The sequence below is a fragment of the Tachysurus vachellii genome, chromosome 18 (assembly GCF_030014155.1).
Source record: "Tachysurus vachellii isolate PV-2020 chromosome 18, HZAU_Pvac_v1, whole genome shotgun sequence".
NCBI classification, from domain to species: Eukaryota; Metazoa; Chordata; class Actinopteri; order Siluriformes; family Bagridae; genus Tachysurus; species Tachysurus vachellii.
The window spans coordinates 1,549,567-1,569,082 of record NC_083477.1 but is presented as its reverse complement, the minus strand read 5'-3'; the positions used below and the strand labels follow the sequence as shown (position 1 = coordinate 1,569,082).

General features: G+C 39.8%; 1 protein-coding gene across 4 annotated transcripts; it reads left to right on the top strand.

Annotated features, from left to right (window-relative positions):
- The first annotated feature begins 3,500 nt into the window (after positions 1-3,500).
- On the top strand, positions 3,501-18,845 carry LOC132860634 (uncharacterized). Of its 4 annotated transcripts, none has more exons than XR_009649864.1 (3): positions 3,501-4,206; positions 4,921-5,024; positions 5,131-7,194. XR_009649864.1 is itself a non-coding variant. In XM_060891886.1 (3 exons), the coding sequence occupies exon 3, from the start codon at positions 14,601-14,603 to the stop codon at positions 15,927-15,929; it is 1,329 nt and encodes a 442-aa protein (XP_060747869.1). In that variant the 5' UTR covers positions 3,506-4,206; positions 4,921-5,024; positions 14,582-14,600; the 3' UTR covers positions 15,930-18,845. The 4 variants fall into 4 exon arrangements, 3 of the variants coding, with proteins under 3 accessions (XP_060747869.1, XP_060747867.1, XP_060747866.1); XM_060891886.1 differs by lacking the exon at positions 5,131-7,194 and adding an exon at positions 14,582-18,845 and having other exon boundaries at positions 3,506-4,206; XM_060891884.1 differs by lacking the exons at positions 4,921-5,024; positions 5,131-7,194 and adding an exon at positions 14,582-18,845 and having other exon boundaries at positions 3,507-4,219.
- The last annotated feature ends 671 nt before the right edge of the window (positions 18,846-19,516 follow it).

Sequence of the window (19,516 nt, the reverse complement as noted above, 5' to 3'; positions counted from 1 at the left end):
AGACAGGAACAGAGAAAAGGGGGAGACGAAATGATTCAAAGGAAGTGAAAATGTGAGAGTAAAAAGTGGAGACGGCTTTATAAATATATATACTGTATATATAAAGCCAGAGTAAATATATGTTAGGACATCCTTAACATAGATAAATGGTGGATCTGATCCTCACCTTCTATTCAGGATGTTCCTTCAGCTTGATTCCCCATCATCCACCTTTCTCTAACTGATTGTCTTCTCTGTCCAACTAGGTGAAATTTGAGTCCACTTGAGCTAACGAAGGGTTGCTAATTAAGTGATCAGTTAGACTACATGTCTTGCGAATAGGTAAAGTCAACAAAAACTCGATGAGCAAGGGGTCTACAGTTTTTACGCTGAAAACCCTCAGCTATAATTAAATCCAGATTAGTCTTGTCCAAAGGAATTCGCTGGCTTGTGTTGGGACATGCACTTTTAAAAAGGTTCTCATTCTTGTCTCATTGATGCATCACCGTCTTTATTCTACAATTTAGGTTATGAGATTGTGATCAGACATCAGTTTGAGGCTTGAGGTTATTTATGTTGGTTAACAGACAACTGTAGAAGACAAGCTGTTCCTCAGCAGATTTTTTTACATGCTGTGTTTTGAATTCTTCTTGAAAATACTATACTTACTTCTGTATATACATACATCTGTTTTTTTCATAACAGTAAATTATTAAAGATTACTTTTCACTGTACTGTTCCATAGTTTTGATTGAAAATGTGAGTTCTAAGTAAATAAGACAATCTCTTGCAAATGGGGCTTGAGAAAAAGGTCGGTAGTTGGTTGTCTGCAACGTAAGGCCTCGTTCAGTAAGAACAAGTAGGAAGTTCAATTAGTGATGACACTTTAGTGAAAGCAATCATAGTTTAACTACTATGTTTGTACTAACAGGGTTTAAACTATTAATTTATTTTACACGATTAGCATGGACCAATTGCACCAACATCTGATTGTCAACCTGATTGTTTTTAGGCCACAACATATAACAATTGGCTTATTAATTTTACTTTAAGTAAAATATCATACCTTTTCCAGATAGATCAAGTATGTTACAAATCAAAATGCCAAGGTAGATTAAGTATGTTTCAGGGCATCCAACAGAAATTTCAAGCCACTTACAATTTTGCTTAGTAATGCTTAATGGAGCCTGGGTGTAAGTACGGCTGGAACAATGAAGGTTACTTCCTTTCTACAAATCGGCTTGAGGTACTTTAACGCTAAATACTACCTATTTAGCGTTAAAGACAGCCTTAGTTATGACCTGTAGGAGCAACTGGCTTGACAATGGTTTCTGTTTACTTAAGGCATACTGATCTATTTGCAAACTTTTTCACCTGTTCACATATTCTTGCACGTCAAACCCTATCACACCACAGTAACCACTCTTGTTTAATGTACTTCAGGACTAAGACTTCAAATAGGAATAAGATGTAGAATGGTTGGTTGCGGGCCTTTTATTCCCACGACAGCCGACAGCACTCACGATCTGTCCAAGTTAAATCTAAACAAACCCGATGGCAGTTTGACAGTATGTTAGCTAGACAGCTTTTCAAATGTGAACAAGCTCACCTTCACTAACGCCTACTGACCTCATTGATGAGGATAATTTCCTGGACAACAGGGCCCCGTTTGTTTCAGAGGTGAAATCATATATATCTGTCAGCTGCAGCACTAGTTTATCGCTGGGAGTGAACATGCCCAAGTATTTAAGTATTAATAGTATTCTTGAATAATCAATATCAATATCAATAATTCATATATGCAGCTAGTAAGCTGACAATATTTCGTTAACAGAGAAGGAAAATCTGCATTCTGAACAGCAATTAACGAGCACTTAAAGTTTTACTTATCACAAATCATAAAAAAAAAAAAAGCTTAAATTAAAAAGCTTTTAAATCATTGAACATTTTCCTAGACACTAGATCAGAATACCTATAGTAATGATTTATCAAAAGAAAATCTACTTAATTTGCCTACCTCAGATCCTACTGATCAGCCAAGACATGTCTGGTATGCCAAATTTCATGTCTTTCTATCTGGACTGGAGCTATGAAGCAAACCACCAATTAGTATCATGCAGCTGCATGCCAAAAACATTACACACTCGCCTTTAACAGCATAGTTTGTCTAGGTTATATCATAAACATCATCATAAAACCCAATACGACTCTATTAAAAAAGTTAAATATATTAATCAAAGCGAGTGAATCCATATTGAAAAATGATTACCACTACAGTTGTTTAGCTATTGGATTTTATTTCTTTTATAGATAACAGTTGGTCGAACAGTAAAAGGTCTGTACGTTAGGTTGCTGCTGGAACATCTGTAAGTTTTGCAGCACAATTTCAAATAGAAAAACATACTTAAAACTACTTCTTAGAACGCATAAAAGTGCTCAGTAAAGTGTTTTTATATAATGTGAATTTGATAGAACGGGCAGTTTTCTCAGTTTCCTTTTATTTTTGAACAACAAATTGACGATAATTCCTTCCCTGCCTCTCCACAAATATTTGGAGTTCACATTCTAGCCAGCGGAAATCCCTAAATCACTTAAGATTGATGTTAATGTTAACATTAGTAGAGTGTGATTCATGAGGCTGAGATAAAGCTCGGTGTCGGCAAACACACCGTAAAGTCTATCCCCACGGTACAAAAGCAAGAGATTAACATTCATGTTTTTTTGTACATGCACAAAACAGAGTATGGATTTCAGCGGCAGTATCAGGCGACGAAGCAAAAGCACAACAAGCAACATTTGGAGAATTTTCTTTCCTTTAAATGAGGAATGGTGCAGTAAAGTGACAAATCCAAAAGATTTGTTCAATTGATTCCTCAGACTAGTCCTGGTCCAAAAATTCTACAGTTCCCCAATTCACTTCCTAACACCATGGTTTGTTTTGTTTTGCACATAAAAACCCTTTCGTTAACCGTGTATAGAGACGTCGTAAAGACATTAAAGCTAGGAAAGGAGCAGACAAATTTCTTACAACAGTTAACTTATCGTAGTTATTAAAATGAGCTTATTTATTAAATTATCCTAACTATTTTTATTTTTACAATTTACTAATTAGTTTAGAAATAATATATAACTAAAACAATTTCTAAATAGACCTTAAACAAAAACCAAACAAACAAAAATAACAAAAACTAGCAATAGACTACCAAGAAGCTATTTTGAATATAGTCTAACACTTAGTTTTGTTATTATTTAACTACTGACACCAACTTTAATCTATAATCTTGCCCTGAATGATTGCACATGTCTAAGATTATTTGATGACTTCTGTGTATAATTTTTTTTTAATGCTATAAACAGGCCAATGTTTCAACATCTGGATTACAAACATGTCTAACATGCCAATATTATATTTAAGGGAAAGTCTCTTTAAATTTGATGTTTCCTCCCCAGAAGCCGAAGGCTTTGGTGTTAATCAGACAAACAGAAACTAGCTTGAGTTCAAAAGGAAACCTTGTCACGCTTCAAGTTTTTTTTTTTCCTTCAATGAGTTGAAATGTTGTGTGATTACACCCACAGGCAGCAGATGTTGTTTCTCCGTTTTCCTTCTCATGTCTTCTTCTTCTTCTTTTTCATCCCCCCTCGTCTTGATACCAGCCCCCTTCTGGGTCTGGTCCTATTCGAAAGCTTCACAAGAATCCCTCACCTTTCCATACGGACCTTCCTGGAAGACCTTCCTGCGCGTCCTAAAAAGAAATCTCTTACTGATATTTTAATCCGCAATCGGTTGTTTTCACTCAGATATTCGTTCGTTTTTGACGTCTGAACGGATTTTCTACTATAAAATGTGCTAAGAAGTTGCGACAAGGTGGTAGCACTAAGCTATCGCTGTGTGCGCGAGGCGAGCTGTTCACGTCGCGCGCACGGACTCGGATCGGCGCGAGATGCCTCACGAGCTGTCCGAATTGAGGAATTTAAAAATTTAAACTCGGATTATTAACGGAATCTAACGGAATCTGAAAATTCCGTTAAAACGAAGCGAAGATGAGCCAATGGCTTGAACGGATATTTTAAAGATTGATCTTTAAACAGAAAACAAACAAAAAAAAAACGACCGTAAATTCTTCAGGTTATCTTCAGTTTGACGAATTCTTACAAGTGGAAACTTTGCTCGTGGGAATCAATGCGGTTTGAGTCGAAAGGACGTGCGGTCCGAAAGTCACCTAAACGGTAAGATTCTGAGGTAAAATCTCTCTTCAATGCCCTTAATTTTTATCACACAAGTTTAGAATGATCTCTATTCCCACTTTCAAATAATTCTGTTAATATAAATATCTGTTTATATGTGTAAAAAGATATAAACCCATTAACACCACGTTTGGATTTAGGGTTGTTGTGCTGGTTGTTGTTTTTTTATGTTGTTGTTGTTGTTGTTTTTTTTCATGTAAACCAAGTCTGTCAGGCTTCCAAACATTACAGACTAATTATATAATTTGACTATAAGTAGCAGAACCCGTTTTTTGTCTTCAGTCAGTTCCTATATGTCTCAGTATTTAAGACGTTCTTGAAGTGTCTCTTGTAGTTTTTTATTTCTTCTACCGAGCCAAATCCTTAAAGCTAAACAAACACGTACACTTTGCTGAATTAGCAGCTAAAGAGCTAAATCATCTTAGTGTTGAAAGATCAAATGCAGTGTTGAATTACACGTCTTGCCTTTTGTTGTTGTTGTTGTTATATTCAACGTTTCATCAGGACAGAATTTCAACATTTTAGGCATTTTGGTGAACTATGGGAATTTTCCCACATTAATATTTAAAGCTTATCGCTTATTTAACCTTACAGGATAAAACAAGCCCAGCATTTGCTAGCCCGGTTTATGCTGTAGTTTAACTAGTTTACAAAGTTTACGGGTGTAATACGTCCTAAATTGTTTACTTTCTCCAGCTTCTCTGCTTGTACGTGTTCAACGTCTGACACATCTCGTTTGGCTAGGACTGAATGAGAGTTCGGGTTCAGGCGGGTGTTTCTCTTCACACATCATCCCCTAAGTATGTCTGTTGTGTTTTGTTGATTTTTCTTTTCTAATTGCTAGCCTTGATGGATTGTTTCTCAGTAGAATGAGTAAAGGCTTTTTGTTTTGCACTTATTTTCCAGCTGCTAGTAGACTCCAGAGACAGCCAAATGGAAGACAGACAGAGAGATAGAGAGAGAGATGAAGAGAGCGAGAGGCATTGGGTCAGAGGCCTGAATGCGATGACACACATGTTGGAACCGATGTCTTACTTTTCCAGCTTTTAGACAAATTTTATTATTTATCTTCCTCAGCAGTGAGCAGTGTGTGTGTTTACAAGAGACTGATCAAGCAACATTATTTACAGTATATTTATGTATATAACATCACACACACACACACACACACACACACACACACACACACACACCACAAATAATCAGAGATATTCTACATAGAGGCAGTCTGGTATTTGACCTTACAACAAAAGTGCAAAAATATACACCATTGTAACATACACACACCTAACACTACACAAAAGATTTAAAAATGTACACGGATCTATATACTGAAAAATCCTATATGTGTAGGGAGTTTGTTCAAGGGCCAAGAAGATGTTTCTCAAAGGATTTGAAATCACAGCCTTCTGGTCATTATTATTATTATAAGTTGAATGCTCTTTCGACATGTAAAATAACAGACGACCTTTACAATACGAGGAGAGAAAATACAGCCTTAAGAGTTGAGAGAGTTTGATCAAGGGTCAAACAGAGGCTCAGTGTGATTTGAACTCACAACCTTCTGGACGCTCAATACATCTAATGCCACACACACCAAAGGTTTACATATTTAAGCAGGGCAATATACAACCCTAACAGAGGTGTCTCTGGGATTTGCCCTCACAACAGTATGGTCACTACTACAAAGCTTAGGTAAGCACCAAGCAATCGCACCCCTACATTCTGTTAGAACGAAACATTTCTGTGAATGAGTAGGTGTGATGAACTAGACTTACCCTTCCAATATCAGCAAATGATGGTGCCTTCAATCTTTATTTTAAGAGATCCATTTAAACCTTTTCTCAACATCCATAGTAAATACTCATTTCATTTATTTCCATAGTGAAAGTAGAGATGTAAACAACACCAGTGCAGTCAGAGCAGTTGTGTGTAAGATTTATGAGCAGAGCAAAGGTGCATGTGTTATGGAAAAAACAGACATGCAGGGAGACGAGAGTGGCAGTGGACAAGTATATCTCCAGGGCATAGCTTCCAGAGCTAAGGATCGACTACTGAAGAAGCACTTAATAATAAACAGACACACACACTCACACACACACACACTGTCGAGTCTGTTCTAACCTGCACATTTCTCGCAGAAAGTAAAAACATTAAAAAAGAAACATGTTCCACTTCCTAACGTTATATCATATTTCAGGTGTTAAAAAGGTTGTAAAAGTAGACGAAGATGAAATCTTGAGCGCGAACGCCATTAATGGAAGCTTTCTCATTCACTACACCGATAATGTTATCCAGAGAAGTTCTCAGAGCAAGGTCTGGACTTTCTCTGGCTTTTTTTTTGCACTGGAGAAAACGAAACGCACAAACACAGAGACAGAGAGAGAGAGAGAGAGAGAGAGAGAGAGAGAGAGGGAGGGAGGGGGAGAGAGAGAGCATGACCACCCATGTAACATGTAAGCCCCACAGGATGACGTCTGATAGTCCCTTTACACGGTGGCGGCTCTGGCGCTTGATCTGCAAATCTGAAATATTAGAACCACGTGTGCTGAGTTGCAGCAACATTCCTGTACTGATTGATAAGTTTCTGCAACTAATTTCCACGTCTTTGCTGTTTAATTTCCGTCTCGCTCCGAGAGAACGCTGAGCTTGGCCTTTTTCTGTGGGGTGTGTCGACGAGTGGGATGGGATGCTGCTAATCCACAGTGATGACGAACAAAGGTTCACAGACATGTTGGTCTTTAATTAAGGCTTTGTTTTACCGTGAAACTTGAACAGAACACGAAACATTACATTTCCCAGCTTCTTTAACGGATTTTTGGTTAAGCTTCCCGTCAGTAAACGTTTATGTAATATACAGTAATGCGATATTGCCCACACGCCGGGCCTCATTGATCGGACCGGATATGAAAGGATTTATTCGGAAAATCGAACGCAGGAGCTTTTACATGAGAAATATGAAGTACAATAAAACCCAGTTGGGAAAAATATTTGTGTCTGACTTTTCACTTGTGAGTTTGTATCCGGCAGATGCATTAAAGACGAAAATGTTTCATTGTCAGTGAGTTTTTATTATTTTTATTTGTTTAAAGTGCTCAATAATTTGAATTACAAATCAATTTAATTAACATTTTGTCACGTTTCGTATTACGACTTGCAAGAAAGAGCTCTTTAATTGCTTTTAGCTCTCTGTGACGATTTTATGGGCTTTTGTGGGCATCATGTGGTAAACATCAACATTCGTAACAATTTGGAATATTCACACATCATATTTACACAAAACTCCTTCATGCTGTGTGGAAGGCAGTGTGAGGATAGCAGTTTCGAAAGCTTTTGTATTATTCAAACATCAAAGGGAAAAACATCCACAAAGCTATTGACGCTAACGTCGCTGAAGCATAGCATTATCAGTCGCTAATGATACGTATCACATGCAGGTGCAATGAACCTGTTCTGTTGCCTCAGCGACGCTCAGAACTTTACTGATACTCTGGATGTGGTATCTGGCATCATAATTTGTCATTTATTATTATTATTACATTTCAAAAATTCCCAAAATTTCTGTTCTGTTCTTAGCCTCAGTCATGAACTAGCTTGTGCTTGACGTCCAAATTTCACCATTGTACATAAACACTGTTGTCACAATTGTAACCACGTAAATCAAAGTGTGTTACGTTTAACTTACATCAGTCATTTTTTTTGTTAGAGGATTTATCTATGGGCCCAAATACTTTCTTGTAAGATTTCAGGTGATCTGCATGTCTCACAGGTGGCAGTGCGTCGACTGTGAGGTGTGTAATTGGAAAATGAGTCTTCACTATGGCTGACATGCCTGATTTATGTGTCGTTAACCGCTCAGGGGAAAAGTGTTGTTTTCAAAAGGGAGCTTGATAGACGTGGGTGAAAGTGTGTGTGTGTGTGTGTGTGTGTGTGTGTGTGTGTGTGTGTGCACACTTCATGAATACACGTGCAGGTGACAGACTGAGAGGAGGTCAGTGACAAACCGTAGCACTTTATCTCCATTACACTCTATTTGCTGTGATAATGCGCTCGACTGGGTCTCCTAGCTAGGTGTGACGATACATCTTACTCTGTGGGCTTTATACTCAAACACACACACACACACACATATACACAAAGATACATACAAACAGACACACACATTCACAGAGCCCATTACTCTTAAACCACACACACCGGCATATAGATTCACACAAACAGGCTCTCTTTTGTGTGTCACCACTAGCCTTTCAACACAAACGTGAAATAGACACTTGGAATCTCCTTATTTTACACACACACACACACACACACACACACACACACACACACACACACACACACTATCCCCATAACAACCACAAGCATAGAGAGAAGTTTAGCACATTACAAACACAAAGTCTAGCACAGATCTTCAAGGTTCTCCACATGAGATTAAACAAGTGTCGTGTTTTGGCCTCCAGACTCTACCATAACTGTTTATAACACGAGCGGAATTTCGTGCAAGAGAATTATTCGAGCACGATCGTCCTCTTGTTTGATCAGCGCGAGCATGACATTTCCAAAAGTAAACACGAGTCTATTAATTGTCGACGTGACAAACCCACAGAACTCGCAGGTCTAAGAAGGTCCTTTAGGATCGATGGAGCAAGAATAACATTTAACACAAAATTCCAAACAGATTCGTTGCTTCAGATAAAAAAAAAATCCAAATCTGTTAATCACAACACTGAAAAGTATTTGAGTATTTAAACCAAGAAATACTGCTGCTAACCTGCTGTACCTTGTGTAGGACTGATACTGTATAGAGTGATGTCTTCCATCGTACTCCAGTTTCAGTGAGGTTAGCTGCTTAGAGCTTGGAGCTGTGAAACATATTGCCTGAAGATTAATGACACATGCTCCATGTGCTGATGTTTAGCGCTGACGTTTTCCTTCCTTCTTCGTTGCCATTCGCTACATTTAAATGAAAGATTACGAGTTTGCTTTAGAGTTCTGGGTCAGTGAGGGTCAGGTTAGGTTAGGTTAGGTTAGGTTAGGTTAGGGATGTTGATATGGCTGGTAGTGTTAGGTCTAAGTATTACGACCTACCCATATTATCTTGCTGGATTCCAGGACTGTGTTGCTCAGATGCTCTCAGACCTAAGATTTGATCTCAGATTTGAGATTTTTATAACTGTGTATGTGACAAATAAAAAGCTTGAATCTTGAATCTTATGCCCCTTTTCCACCAAAAAGAACCGGGTGCTGGTTCAGAGCTAGCGCTGGTGCTGGTTCAGAGCTAGCGCTGGTGCTGGTTCAGAGCTAGCGCTGGTGCTGGTTCAAAGTTGGTTCCACTGGTGAACCTTCTAAGAACCGGTTTGTCTTTCCACCGGCTAGAGAGCATCACAGAGCCGAGTCTGACGTCACTGTATACGCGTCACGTTACACAGCAACATTAGCGCAGCAGCGACAAACACAAACACATCAACAATGGCGGATGTTGCTTTACTGTTAATGCTCATGGCTTTGTGAACCTACATTAACACCCAAACGTGACGAATCCAACGTGTACGTGCAGCTCCATGTAATTTGTATAAACGGAGGTTGTGATGGAGAAAGTACATAACGTTATTTTATCATTAACACAGAAAAAACAGTTAGCCTTAGCATGTAGCTACCTACTATCATGTGTGCTGATAATGTATCATATTGCGGTAAAGTAAAAGTGTATTAAACATTAGTATACTTAAGGTACATTATCAAATGCGCTAACAGTAGCCCCGCCCCCAGCCCCTGATGCAAGCAGTTCTTAAGTCTAGACCAGTAACGTTTTGGTGCTACTTAAGAACCACTTTTTCTGGTTCAGAGCCGGTGCTTTGGCTGTCGAAACAGAAAGAACTGGTTCTAAATTAGGCTCCGAACCAGCACTCAAACTGCCTCGGGGGCAAAGGGGCAATAGCCAGGTTTTGGTCTCTTGGTCTGCTTTGTCTCAGAATTGACTCAAGTGCAGTTAAACATAATGTTGTTGGTTTTTTTTTTTAATAAAAATTATTTAAAATGATAACGTAAAGAGAATTAATTGTATTATTTTATTTAACGCCAGCTCTGAGTTCTCCACTTGGGTGATTTATGTGACGTTTATTTGCACCAGATAAACGTCGGTGTTCTTTTTTCACCGTAGTTCTGACCAAATTCTGACAGGATATAAACAGATAGGTGACTGGAATGAAAATAGGGATTAGTCCAATTCAGCTGTGACACATCGTTAAAATCTCACTGAAACATCTCATAAAATATAAGCGCCGGAGACTCTGGTTTAACAGCTACATCGCTTTTTATGTGGTGAAAGTTCTTCATTTATTTTTTTATTTACTTTCTAGATCACCAGCTTTAAAAACAGGCCTTTAAACAACCCAAAAAAAACTGGGAATAGAGACTTTGTCTTTTTAAGCGGGACACTTTGTTAACTGAGGATTAAAGAGGCCAATAGGTTGACGTACAGTACGAATGAGAATCTAATAGTAGCGTGAACGGAACTTGTTGTAATTAACACGTTCATCACTGCAGCTGATCTTAACCGAACGTTTTGTTTCCGTCTTTATTATCTGACAGCTTATGAAGGCTTATATATCACCATTAAGCTCCATTGGCTCTTCAGAGAAAGGTTAACTTCAGTTCACGGTCAGAATCAGACGTACTGTAACTGAGACACACCTCTGGTTCAAAAGCCTCTCTGCTCAACCGGTACTCTCAAATAACTTCTTATCTTTACATCTAAGGTCTGAATACTGATGTAGAACCTCAATTGTAAATACTCAGATCTGTATAAACTGAATGCTGAAGGCTGGATACTGAATCCGGATTTCTTCGTGGAGGTCATATTTATTGCTACACTAAATTTTGACACTCAAGACAATTTTATGACATCAAATGCCTGTGTCATCTATCCCAACAACCGCAGACAACGTACTGTATACTGTATGTGACATTCCAGGTGCTGCTGAATGTCCTTAAGAGGAACTCTTTGAGAGGAAATCAAAAGAAAAACACTGACATCAGGCATCACCATCCCCTTTAACAAAACAACGCATCTCGCCCATCCCTTTGTACACTTCAACCTCTGTAGTAATGATGGATTTACGATTGGGAGGACAGCACAAGCTTTATGTCTGAGTGGGAGGACAGCGAAGAGAAAGCATGGGTGGAAATTAGGGCCTAAAAATCATTAAAGGGTCTTTCATGTCACGTCACGTATTCACACAGACCATTATTTTCATCTTCCTCTTGTTTGTCTTCATGAATAGCTCTGAAAGACAGAATTCACCAAGGGTGAAGCGGCGTTGCTATTATTTTCTCAATGGACGTAATTTTACTGCGACAATAAGATTATGTGCATGATTTCTCTCGCTCTATTCTGTCCTGCCTGGGGTTACCCAGGAGGAGCCACATCCTTCACATTCTGAGCATTCCTTCACTCTTTCGTTCTCTCTCTCTCTCTCTCTCTCTCTCTCTCTCTCTCTCTCTCTCACACACTCTCACATCTCACAGTACACCGTTCACACCTGTCGCTTTTGACGCAGTTAGAACAGTAGCAGCTTTAATGATTGGCACCTGGAAGCTAGAAGAACATTTTCAAGCTCAAACATTTGCCATCAACACGACCACAAACACACACACACACGGTCACACACACACACACACACACACAGTTTGAAGATGTGGCTTTGTTTGCCCCCTGGTGGTTGAGTCAGACTTGTGGCTCTCTATTAGCATGCTGAAAGCCAGAATCCCTACACGCTAATTATTGCTTCATTCACTGGCTCAATTAAACCATCATGTGAAACACTAGCAGTCAGAGGGATGCTGCCAACTCGCAGGATTTTACTCAGCACTCCGTGAAGTCTGCTGTTCATTACAGGCTCAGAGGTGAAACATACGGAACGCATTCTGTGCGCGAACAGAGGAGGGGGTTACTGCTATTAAAAACCCAATAACCTTTTTTTTTTTTTTTTTGCTGCTTTTCATTTAATTCGTTTAACCTTTATTTAATCACAGAGAACGTTTAGTGCTCAAAAAAGATTTTTGCAAGGGAGCGATGAATTGGTCTGCGTTTGCCAGAACATTCCTTTGCCAGAAAATGCATTTAACCTGCACACTCAATGCAGTTTATAAGTAAGGCCTGTTAGATGATTCTGAAGTCTGCTGTCCTTACAGAACGCACAAGCAGCCTGCAGTATAATCTGCAGTAAAACCCTCCATGGGATTTATAGCCTGTGAGTTATAGCTGGTTATAGTTTTATAGCTTCTGAGTATCAGAGTTTGTCCAGGGTCACTTCTCTTCTCATTCTTCTGCATCTTCTGGTTTTCTTCTGCTTCACAAAAACCCGACAATGGTTTGAACGTCTACTCTGATTGCCCTTAGGTGTGATACCAGAGCCACTCAATTTCTCATTGAAAGACCTCTGATGAGACATACATCACTTCAGCAATGCGGTGCAGTTGGTTTGGGGGAAGGGGAGGGGTTTGACAGTGATTTGGTTGCAGTTGCGATACACCTAGCCAGTAGCAGTCAGAACTTGACTTGAACTCTACTTTAGTGGCACACTTGAGACTTGACATCATCTTGACAGTAAGTGACACTAGATGAAAGCCATTTGCAGGCTGGGAATTTAAGACAGGTGTGAACGATGGTCCACCTCTATGTTGTTGATCAGAGCGATTTATCTGACAAGAGCAGAGACCTGTTAGCTCATGTAGACAATCCCATTTCAACATTCTTTTTTAACACCACCTTGTCAACTTGGCCTCATCGCCAGCCCATGGGGTGATTCTCACGGCCATCTCCTCACGGGTCCTTACATTATTTAGATGACATCTTGGATAGGTGTATCAGTTTGTTGTGTTCTGATCTGATTTCATTTCCTGTTCCAAAAAATAAATAAAAAGAAAAAAGAACGGGCATAGAAGCCTATATTATCACCACATGTACATTACAGCACAGTGGAATTCTTTTCTTCACATACCCCAAGTGAGGCGGTTGGGGTCAGAGTGCAGGGGCAGCTATGATACAGCGCCCCCCCTGGAGCAGGGAGGGTTGGGGGCCTTGCTCAAGGGCCCAGCAGTGGCAGCTTGGCTGTGCTGGGCCTTGAACACCGATCATCAACCCAGAGCCTTAACCAGTTGAGCCACATCTTATCCGAACTTCTCGGGTCACGGGGAGCCTGTGCCTATTTCAGGCGTCATCGGGCATCAAGGCAGGATACACCCTGGACGGAGTGCCAACCCATCACAACCCCCGAGGCACGGGGAGAACATGCAAACTCCACACACACAAGGCGGAGGCGGGAATCGACCCCCCAACCCTGGAGGTGTGAGGCGAACGTACTAACCACTAAGCCACCGTGCCCCCTACCTTTAATTATTAAGTTAGTTAAATAGTTAATTCATGCTAGCCTTCTAAATCACAATGTAAATCAGACTTATTTGAAATTTTGTGAACACCTGAATGTTTAGTAATTTTAGTGTGTAAATTTACACTTTTTTTTTCAACACACATTTACTCTTTGTACCAAGGAGAAGTGTCTATTTTACCACGTGTTGGATGGCCTCCAGGTTTGGGTGAAGTCTGTAGGTCTGATGTTGTCTGGTGGTTTGCTTTTCTGTGTATACAAGACGTTTTAAGTGAAGTGACATACGGCTAAGTACGGTGACCCATACTCAGAATTCATTCTCTGCATTTAACCCATCCAAAGTGCACACACACACACGCACCGTGAACACACACCAGGAGCAGTGGGCAGCCATTTATGCTGCGGTGCACGGGGAGCAGTTGGGGGGGTTCAGTGCCTTGCTCAAGGGCACCTCAGTCGTGGTATTGCCGGCTCGAGACTCGAACCCACAACCTTAGGGTTAGGAGTCAAACTCTCTAACCATTAGGCCACGACTTCCCCCACCCAGTGTGTTCATCAACAAATGAATATTTCTTCAAACACCAACATCAGTCAAGTTCTAAGATCTGAAATGATTTGAAATGTATCTATGATAATTGGACCAATAATTCAGTAAGCTAGTGACAAGCTGCGTCTCAGCCCAAATCTGTGGAACTTTAGCTTCTATACAGTCATGTTTTGCATCGTCTAAGACAGTAAAATAACCTGACTCATTTTGTGCACACAGACTACCTCACTTTTGTGTTTTTTTCCCCACTAATCTGTGCCAGAGCTGTAAGCCGATGGCCATTAAAACTTTACTGTTATTGCGGTTCTTTTAGTGAGATGGACGTGTGCCTGGAAGTTCTCTGATAAATGTAATGTGGGGTGTAATCTTAAATTTCCAGGTCTTCCATTCTCTCACGCTTTCTGTCTTTCTCTTCCAGCTGATACGTCTTGGGAGTGATGCACTGGCTTTCCCTGGTTGCCATGGTGATTGCCTCGGCCCTGTTCTTCCCTCAACCCAGTGTGCCCGGGCTTGTTGCTGCGACAATGGAGCTTGGCAACAACTTCAGCACCAGATCACCGGTAAACCCAATCTCCAAATACAGCGATTCTCACACGGAATACATGTCGAGCGATAAAAAAGCAGCAAAAAAATTACCTCACAGGACGGCAGATACCCACATTCAAACTGATCTCACAGTTACCAACACATCTTCATTGATAAATGAGGACTTTGTGCCTGAAAGGAGGCAATACAAGAAGGCAAAGCTAGGCAAGATTGACCTCGGGTTGCAAATTTCAAGCAAACTTCAAGAACGTCACATTTCCAAGGAGAACCACATACTTAGGGACTTTAAATCAAGAGATAGTCAATTTCAGGAGGATAGCAAGGTAGAAACTCAGATTGAAGCAGACAGGACTAAAGACATTGGGCTGAATAGAAAAAACGAGGAGGAGTCAATGGAAAGATTTAAAGAGTGGCCAAGGGACCTGCACCCTACAGACAAGCCTACAATCAACGAGGATCTGAGGGAGCTGAGTGAGGGAACGAGAGGAAACACATTAACCACAATGCCCACGGTGTCCCCTGAGGGCTTAGGATTGGGCTTAGATGGACTCCTGCAGGTGGACGATGATCTTTTGCTGCTGGACACGAACCCTCGAGTGCTGTTTTCCACGTCCCCTTCGCCTCCCAAACATCCTCCTTTGCAGATAATGCTGGAATTGGGGCTCATGCCCGAGCAACGTGAAGAACATGAAGTGGATGACAAGGAGTTAAAGAAGGGCAAAGATGGAGAATCCTACAGAAACCTCCTGCTGGATTTATCAGACTCATCAGAACATGCGACTCCATCCCCACACCGCAGAAAGAGGCAACTTGCACACACGGCCATTGAGCGCTCGGTTTGCGAGGCTACAAGCAGCTGGGTAATGGACCGGCGAACGGCTATTGACGTGCACATGCAAAACGTCACCGTACTGGAGAAGTTTCCTACCAAGAAGGGCATGATGACACAGTACTTCTACGAGACCCGGTGTCGCGGGCCAGATCACCGCGGAGTGCGCGCCGGGGAGCATGGAGTGGCTGGAGCTGGCTGCCTTGGCGTGGACAAACGCCACTGGGTAAGCGAGTGTCAGACCAAGCAGTCATATGTGAGAGCATTCACATCGGACAACACCAGGGGGACAGGATGGAGGTGGATCCGCATCGACACATCCTGCGTATGCGTGTTGTACTCGAGGACACAAAGGAGCCGAGCCTCAACCACACGTCAGGGGACGAGATGAGTGTAAGATGGAGAACAATCAAGCAATATACACTCATCTTTTTATGGTCTTGCTAAAAGGTACAAAGTGCCTTATAGCGCATTACGTGGACTGTAGTGTGTCTATCACTTCTACTACATCCATCAGTGCAAAGGGATCGGCATAAAAGCAAGTGTTTGTTAGATATTTCTGTGGTTTTGACATGGGCGTGTGAGTGGTGCAGGTATGAGTGGATAAGCTGCAGCAGCGATGTTGGTGTTCTTGTTGTTGGGGGTTTAATCAAACCGCACAATCTCTGCTGGGATAAAAAAGTGTCTGTTATCTAAAAATCTTGTTATCCATCTACAGTTTCAGCAAACTGAAACCGGTAAAGGATGGAGGTTGATAAACTTACACTGTACATGGAATGTGTGGGCTCTAGTCCTTAACCGATCTAGATCTACATGGTGAGGTCTGTGTAAATCTATGTATGTGCATCATGTGTATGTGTTTAGTTTATGGGTTTACCCCAGTGACCTTCACATCATACACTCTGCTGTGCCATTGTACATGATAAGCAGTGGGTTTACCTGCAGAGAACAGCTCTGTAGTGGATTTGTACCTAAAGCTGCAGTCACGCCGGCAGCCATTTTGCACCGTTGTTGAAATCGCTCTATACTGGTCTTTGTTTCTACTTTGCTCCAGTGTAACATAATACTGACAACAAGACAAATTGAAAACAACTTGTCAAAAAATGAAATGCTGTAGTGAATCGTATTGCGTTACAGTCTGTAATGTTGGAATGAACCGAAAACATTTTGCTCTTGATATCTGCTGCCTATTTTTAAAAGCTTAAAGGGTTTGATGTTCTGTTCGGGATAAATCCTGAGTCTCACTGACACCACCACCTCTCACACCTATTGGTAGTCCTCATATGGCTTTGCTTCTCGTTTGCATAAACATTTTGTTGTGTAACCTGCCCTGAACACTTACTCCAGTCCTGGGCTTTGTTTTGCATTGTATCTCGTAGCTGTCAGGGTAAAACATGGCCAATGAGTGTATATGAACAGTAGGGTTCTAGATGATAGATTGTCCCAGGATCATGTGACCAAAAAAATCATCAAACGCTTCAAGTTTGATCTTATCACCATGCTATCTAGCTAGCATTATCAAGTAACATAAGCTAAGCACATAAAAGCATATATTTTTTTTTTTTATATACAATACTACTTAGTTCTAAAATTTCAATAAAAATGATGAGCCCCAATCACGTCAAATTCCGCGTTAATTGGCTGGACATTATGGCACTTTCCATCAAATTTTAAAAACACAAGTTAAAACACGTACATTAAGAAGGTGCAAATTTGTAAAAAGAAAACAAACAAAAAAAACCCTTGTGGAAACGTTGGAGAAAAAGTCTACGAAGATGTAGCCTCCGAACTATATCTAAATATAACTAGTGAAAGGGGCAGAAATAGTCCCAAAGGTTTTCCCACAAAACCGTCACATATGCTAGCGGATCATGCTAGCACAAAGCAATAGTAAGAAACAGAAGCCTGTTGTAAGGATACTTACTAATAAGGGTCTGTTTTATTTGTTTATTTATTTATCTTTTTTTTTAACAGACTAACAATCCCCTAATCTTCATTTCTATTGGCTCACAAGAATTCACAGGTCAAACGTCACCTAGATAAAGTCAGTACAAAGTGAAGGAAACCAGAACATGATACAGATAGATCTTTTATATATTCTTTTATAAGTCCTTTGACTTTCTCTCCTTTGACTTTTTTTAATCCAGAAAATCCACAAAAAGTTTTTAAGTTGGATCCAGTATTGTTTAGTGATTTTAAAAAAATGTAAATGATCTGATCTAAACCTTAGACATTGTTAGTTTACTGCTAGTTTACATGGTTTCCTTGGTAGCCACAAAGTAGGACAAGCTAGAGACAGCTAGCAACAGGACATATATAAATGTAAAAGTTCAGAATGAAATGTCTCCTGCTGAATATTTAATGAGCCTAAAGTTTTGGATGCATCAAAATAGAACATTTTAAAACACCGACCGCGCTTCTTTCCTATTGGAGACAAATCTGCTATGATTCTCATTTCACAGTCAGTGCTAACTTTGCATTAAAGAAGTCATAGCATTTTTAATTGTACTTGGAACGTGAAACTTCTTAAAAAAAAAAAAAACTAATCGCTAATGACTAAACTGTTAGCGTTAGCCTCTCTATTGTAGTTGATAGAAACACAGATTCGTTTTGTTTCGAAGTTGATAAATGTATCTACGCAGCCATTGACTACCATCTGTGATCGAGAACTAAGTTGTTGGTGGTGGAGTCAGACTTCTGGACCTGACAGGAGTTTTTCTCTGAGAGAGAGACAGAGACAGAGACAGATAGAAGAAAGACAGAGATAGAAATGAAAGGGAAAATAAAACACATTGAATAGAGTTATCTTGCTTTTTCCTCACGAGACACGTCTGTTTACCACAAACAACAATAAAACACAACAACCTCAATTTCTACATTTTTCTGTACCTGTTGCAATACTAGTTTCATAAATGCTGTTTTTTAATCTATATATATATATTTGTTATATATCTATTATATACAGGCTGTAAGTTATTACTGTTTACTAGTATGTAAGCATGAGTACCTGTGATATTAATATATTTCCTTGTAAATGTTCTGTATGGGAAACACATGCATCTATGTAAGTATGTAACTATGTACATATTTATAGAATTACAAAACACTCATAGTCAGGAGTCTGGAGTGTGTGGGTGCGTGTGTGCGTGTGTGCGTGTGTGTGTGTGTTTGGAAGAATTTCATTTAGTGCCTGCAAAAAACCAACAACTTTTCTAAAACTCTTTGTTTACTGAAATTTCTAGAGTTCTATTCGACTTGGCCTTTCAACACAAAAGAAGACCATGTAATTAAAATCTATATATAAAGGCATTAATAAATAATGAAGTGAAAGATGAAAAAAAAAAAGTGTCGTACTTCTTTGATCGAATCACTTATTAATATTTTGATGCTGACAAATAATTCTTGTGGTAATTTGTTCATTAAACCTGTTTGTTCAACTACTTATCTACTTAGCGACGACTCGTCTGCGCTAACGAATGATCGTAAAAGTTATTGTCATTAACACATTGTTTATATGCGGCATAATTATCTACCGTGTGCTAGACTGGTTCACATAATTTAAGTGAAAGTCATTTTGGCAACTTTCCCGGATAATTCCTGTTGATGATGCTAATATAACCTGCTAATTAAACTAACGTTCTGCTCCACCGTTGCTCCTCGTTAGCAGGATTAATGAATGAATTAAATTTAGTCAAAGTCTTTTCTTTTCTTACTTATTTTTAACAGTTCTAAGTGAAATGTTGATTTTTTTTTTGACACGTTTGTTCTGTTTCCACGTGTCAGTTTATCTCTACGTTAATTTGTGTCTGAAGTCTTCGTGAAAACTATCGGATTTTTATATGCTCTTTGCGCCATACTAAAGCGTATGCTACGCGATTTCTTTAACCTTTAGCTATATTAGCGGTGGAGACCAAATGCTAGTTTAGCATTCCCTTGAGGTAAGTGTGAGGCAGGAGAAAAAATAACTTTATATAAAAC